The sequence below is a fragment of the Bombina bombina genome, unplaced genomic scaffold, assembly GCF_027579735.1.
Source record: "Bombina bombina isolate aBomBom1 unplaced genomic scaffold, aBomBom1.pri scaffold_972, whole genome shotgun sequence".
Classification (NCBI taxonomy): Eukaryota; Metazoa; Chordata; class Amphibia; order Anura; family Bombinatoridae; genus Bombina; species Bombina bombina.
The window spans coordinates 63,525-69,524 of record NW_026511944.1 but is presented as its reverse complement, the minus strand read 5'-3'; the positions used below and the strand labels follow the sequence as shown (position 1 = coordinate 69,524).

At 37.9% G+C, this 6,000-nt stretch overlaps 1 protein-coding gene across 1 annotated transcript in view; it reads right to left on the bottom strand.

Annotated features, from left to right (window-relative positions):
* Positions 1-689: 689 nt before the first annotated feature.
* The window catches only part of LOC128644022 (clathrin heavy chain 2-like), a gene marked incomplete at its 5' end in the record, with an annotated part of 61,030 nt that continues 55,719 nt past the window's right edge, over positions 690-6,000 (bottom strand). Inside the window, 7 exon segments of the mRNA XM_053696785.1 lie at positions 690-975; positions 3,392-3,534; positions 3,755-3,880; positions 4,188-4,351; positions 4,510-4,690; positions 4,840-5,004; positions 5,351-5,488. Coding sequence (XP_053552760.1) covers positions 705-975; positions 3,392-3,534; positions 3,755-3,880; positions 4,188-4,351; positions 4,510-4,690; positions 4,840-5,004; positions 5,351-5,488 — 1,188 coding nt within the window.

The following is a 6,000-nucleotide window of genomic DNA, read 5'->3' as shown; positions in this document are numbered from 1 at the left end:
TGTAACTATGCACTGCTCTGCTAATGCTTTTTATAATAGTTTTAGTGTTATTCATGTGATCATCCCTATTCTCCTAATCCAACCTCAAATAATGTTTCACAAATATAATAATGAAAAATGAAAGCGAGATGTAAAAAATTCCACAATGGTTTTAGGTACAAGGGGCCATTATGCGTGTTCTCATTTTTACACCATGTGTAGAGGAACCAGCAACACTATGTATAAAGTCACTGTTATTTGTCATTCACTTCAAATCCGCCCCGAGTGTAAAAACAAGAATGATGACCCCTGTAACTAAGAGTATTACTTTACCCACCCTTTGGATAAAAAAAAATATATAGAAAGAAAGAGAGAGAGAAAGAAAGAAAGAAAGAAAGAAAGAAAGAAAGAAAGAGAGAGAGAAAGAAAGAAAGAAAGAAAGAAAGAAAGAAAGAGAGAGAGAGAAAGAAATAGAAATAAAGAAATAAAAAGAGAGAGAAAGAAAGAGAGAAAGAAAAAAGAGAAAAAGAGAAAAAGAGACCAACAAACATTTGTGTCAGATCTGCATACACAAGATAAGTATAGCTCAGTAGAAGACTGTTGTTGTATATCTTTTCTGTCTGCTATTTGAAAGAAAAAGGCATGAAACATATATATGTGTAAAGTCTAGGTTTTGGAATTGTGCAAAAAAAAAAAAAAAAAAAAAAAAATATATTGTTTGCCATTTAATAAGGAAAAAGCTGAGACTTCCTGACAACTACCTTAATAAGCTCCAGGTCACACTGTCCCCTTTCATATGCCACACAAGCCAGGTGGGGGTCTCTCTTCTCACAGTACTTGCCCACAACACAGCTGTCATAAAAGGGGTTCTCCCTTAGGAACCGTTCTGGGTTGTTGTTGCTGTCAATATAAATTTTGGCCAAAGCATTGTGGGTAGCTGGCTCTTCACACCCTTCATGAATTCGAGATTCCAGCCAAGGTAGGAGCAACTTCAACCTGTTTTTAAGATGAATGGTGAATATGAAAATGCACCACAGAGCAGCAAAATTCATTCAATGGAAAAACATTTTGCATCAGGTAAAAATTTGACCAAGATAGTTTGCTCAATTTACTTTAATTTTATATCCTCAAGACTACAGATTCTAATATTCCATTGCATTCGGTTTTAGCATAAGATTTTATTTTCTGCCTTTAATCGTGTCCATATTTTATTTTTTTTATTTACAATTTATATTTCAGAAAAGAAAAAAAAAAAGTCAAGGATTTTATACATTCATTTTAGTGTTTAACGTTTTGTCATTTGGGCTCGCTCTGCTAATGATTATGCAGAATAGATATGTCTATTGCTAACCATTAAATACAGATGTTCATGGTGGTACATAAGTTTGTTTATTTGGTCGGTTCTTAAAAAACATAAAATTATGCTTACCTGATAATTTAATTTCCATTTGTGGGAGGAGAGTCCATTGCTTTATTCATTACTTGTGGGAATTACGAACCTGGCAACCAGGAGGAGGCAAAGACACCCCAGCCAAAGGCTTAAATACCTCCCCCACTCCCCTCATCCCCCAGTCATTCTGCCAAGGGAACAAGGAACAGTAGGAGAAATATAAGGGGATAAATGGTACCAGAAGAACAATATTAAATTTAGGCCCTCCCCCCGGAGAAACGGGTGGGAGCACAGATAGAAATTAAATTATCAGGTAAGTATAATTTATGTTTTCCATCTTAATGGGAGGAGAGTCCACTTCTTCATTCTTTACTTGTGGGAATAAATACCCAAGCTCTAGAGTACACTGAATACAGAAAAAAAACAGGAGGGTAAAAGTAGGCGGACCCTATACTGAGGGCACCACAGCCTGCAGAACCTTTCTCCCAAAAGCTGCTTCCGCCAAAGCAAAAAACATAAAATATGCAAAATGTTGCAAAAGAATGTAAAGAGGACCAATAGACGCCTTACAAATCTGCTCCAATCACCACCTCCCATGACCAAGACAGTACAGAGAGTTAGGACTCCTCTCTAATAGACACTCGGTCAAGAAAGAGGGAAAGAATCACATGGTGCACAATGGAGGACCGTCCCTGCTATGAGAAAAAGCGTGCCAAGCTTGTAAGCTGCATGGTACTCAAAGTGAAACCTGTATATTCCATAACAGCCTGTGAGCCCATAACATCTCACACATAAAAGCAGCATAAAATCAAACATAAGATTATTCCCCCCTGTATAATAATCCCCCTCAGGAGATATTAACCCTTGATTCTATACAGATAAAAGGAGTCACACTGTGAGCCTGTCTTCTAGTGTTATCATACATGTATAAAAAATGAAACAATCTTACCAAAATCTATGCCGTGGAACAGGAACACGGCCTTTCAAGTGTGACAGGTTAGTAGCATCGCTCCTGACATGGACTTGAGAGCAGCAAACAGGCAACGAAACTCGTCAACGCTGATTGCTTAAGGAGATGTTAATATGAGTCGGGATGGATTCGCAGAAGAACTCCTCCTGCATCTCCGGACTCTAAATTTCACCCATGCTCTCACTGAGAGGCTGACAGGACTTCTTAAAATTCTAGTCCCATTGCGAAGAGTACTACCCTCCATTAGAGACTACTCTGAATCTTCCAACACTTCTTTGCCAACCTCCTGTGATGAAAGGCAAAGAATGACTGGGGGATGAGGGGAGTGGGGGAGGTATTTAAGCCTTTGGCTGGGGTGTCTTTGCCTCCTCCTGGTGGCCAGGTTCTTAATTCCCACAAGTAATGAATGAAGCAGTGGACTCTCCTCCCATTAAGATGGAAATAGGGTTAATGTTTTATGTACTTATATTTATACTGAAATGTTGGCTTGAATGTAATAACACAACTTTAATATAAAAGCCAAAATGATTAGGGACTAATATTTTCACACTCCACATCACTTTCGGTTTTGTGAGGAATAGAATAAAAATGAAACCAAGAAAGATTGATTAATAAGTGTCAATATATCAGTTAATGCAAAAAGGTTCAACAAGTTAGACTCTCTAGTGTATAAATAAAAAGGTATATTTCTTAAGAGTAATTTTTTTTTTTATTCCCTTTTCTTACGTTTCTTCCTGGTTAAAGATGTGCAACTGGAACACTCATGTGTCACTCCAGATGAGTATGTGGCCAGTGACAGATACCGGTTTCTGATTGTCTCACTAGAAGAATCCTTATCTGCAGTAGGTACTGGAAGGTAACTGGACTATATGTATTTAAACTCTTGGCAGGGGTTAAGCAAGCAAAATTCAAAAAAATAAAATTTAAATAATAATAAAATTTGCCCATGGCAGACCTCCATAGGACAGGTGAATTCAGTGTAAAGCAGAGGCATTTTGAGGATATAACAACTCCCAAACTTAAAGAAAGATAACCAGTGTGCATTGTCTCACCTGTTCCTTTTTTCCACCTCAGCAACCAGTTCATCAGTGGAGAACTGGCCATGTACAACCATAATTAGGTTCTTTATAATATCTTCAGAACAATCCACATCCAGAAGTCCTCCCACAACCGCTGGGATACGGCTTGGATTGACCTAAGGGCAGAGATACAACCTTTAACTAACAGAATTTAAAGGTTTGACTGCACAGAATCATTTCCAGAATAAAATGTCCTATATTTTATATCAATTAAATTTGTGTTATCACATAATTGAAAGGGTTTTATACAATATAGTAGTAAAAAATAAAAAAAATTGCATAGTTTCATATATTTTCCAAAAATAATTAAAACCAATTACAATTTCAGTGACTCACCTTTTGCACATAGATCTCAATATATTTCTGAAGGTTGTTGCGATACAGGTAGAGGACAAGATCATGGACAAAGTCAAAACGGTCACAAACAATAATTAATGGAAGTTGGTCTGTAAGTTTGGCCTCCTAGGAAGAAAAAGAGGACAAGATGATGATGATCCAAGAATATCACTATAAGGGTGTGTTTGCTTACAGAAGAATCCATTAGATCCTAAAACAGGAGGGTGCAAGTACAGTAGTGTCTTGAATTCTCAGTAACAGGAAACACATTGGGTGGCATCATCCAATTGCCTAGGATTCATGGTGGGCAGGGAGAAGAACAGAGCACCCACTGTTCTGCATATAGGGTTTAGTATACCTTTAACGTATAATGAGAGAGAAGAATGTTATTTTTTATTGTTTGTAGTGAGAAATCATAGCTCAAGCGACATACTTTGAGGAAGTTTTTGACACGTTCAGGATTGTAACAGTTGCTTTCTCTGCAGATCCGTTCCACCTCCTTAATCTGTCCTGTTTTGCATGCTGCCTGGATATACTTAAAGTGCACGTCAGGGTCTTGGCTGAAGTTAACTATGGATCCCAGGAAGTAGAAGAGACCTGGCAGTAAAGGATTGGCAAAAAGTTAAATCTTGAGCTGCAAACATTGAGAAATCAATGTCAACTCAAAAACTGAATATTAAACACAGTTTGATATTCAGATGTAGTTGAAGGCATGGATTTATATGAATTAACATTATTACAAAAAGCTTAGATACCTTCATAACTCTTGAAAGACTCGAAGAGTTCAATGAGGTTCTGAGTGCCCAGTTGTTCATGATACTTGGATGCCACTTGAACACAGAGTTGTAGATTCTGCCTGATGTTAGCTGATAGCATTGCGCGCAGGCACTCCACAGAATCCTCCACAGACAGTGAGCCAAAAAAGTTTACCAGCCACTGTAACCAAGCACAGTCGTCAAAAAACAAACAAACAAAAACAAACACAGTTTGGAACACTAAAAGGTAATTAGAGAAATGAGAGGAAAAGAGAGCGACTGTAGTTACTAGAAAAAGATACAAAAAAAATAATCGACAAGAACACTCACCTCTGGATTGAGAAGGTGTGTGTGCACCACAGCTCTTTTAATATCATAAGGGTCTGTGTAGTGTTCAAGGGCTCTCTGCAGCAGTCCTGCCTTTTCACAAAGCTGAGCAATGTGGGCACGGTCATAATGTGTAAACATCTGGTTTCCTAGAATGGCATCTGCTACCTGACCAGGATATAGATGCAAGAGAAATAAGATGAGATAGACAAGTCTTTTATAAGATGCTTAAGCCTCTGATGTGGGTGTCTGTATTTCTAAAAACCTAGTTCACATATGTGCAATGATAGACAGCAGGATCATTTACTGCAAATTGTAAAATATAAAAGTAATTTGGACCAAGGCAGAGTGGTAAATATAACAAGTTTTAGATCAGCGGATATAAAAATATAGCTGTGGGTTTCTCCCTGATGCTTTATAAGGTAAAATTGTGACAAATCTAAAAGTGAGTTTGGAGATCAATGCTGTGGCAATAACTCACGTAGCAATTTTTAAGTCTTTTACACGGCAATACCTGTGGTGCATGGATCAGGTTCATCTCCAGCAAGCGTGTCTGAAGGTGGCCTTCTGCAGGACGATTGTTTTTTAGTGCATCAAGCAGGAAGGATGTGCACTGCTGGATAAGGCTATTCTCCATAAAGACATCTACAATCTGGAAATAGATAAGACAAGGTGATTGTTAACATAGCATGAAAATAAGGCAGTACAAATTGAACAAAAAAAAGTAAATGTGTTTTGAACTTTAATACTTTAACATTCAGAACTCAACAAAATTGTTCAAAACAGTGGCGTATTAAGGTTTTGTGCTTCCCTAGGCACTCAAAATTCTGCTGCCCCCCAGATTGTAACATTTTCTTTTGTTTTCATGGTATTTCTAGAGTAAATGTTCACCAGGGCTTACAAAACACTCGGGTGGGTTGAATTATTATTATTATTCTTTATTTATAAAGCGCCAACAGATTCCACAGCGCTGCCCATGGGTACAAGGATAACAGTACAATGGAGAAACAATACGATAAGACAAAATTTTACAGACAAAAACAGGGGGAATTGAGGGCCCTATTCCCGTGGGAACTTACAATCTAGATGGGTCGGATGGGAAACAGGAGGTGGGGACTGCAAAGGTGAGAATGATATTAGTGAGGAGATAGAGGGCAGCTGTTA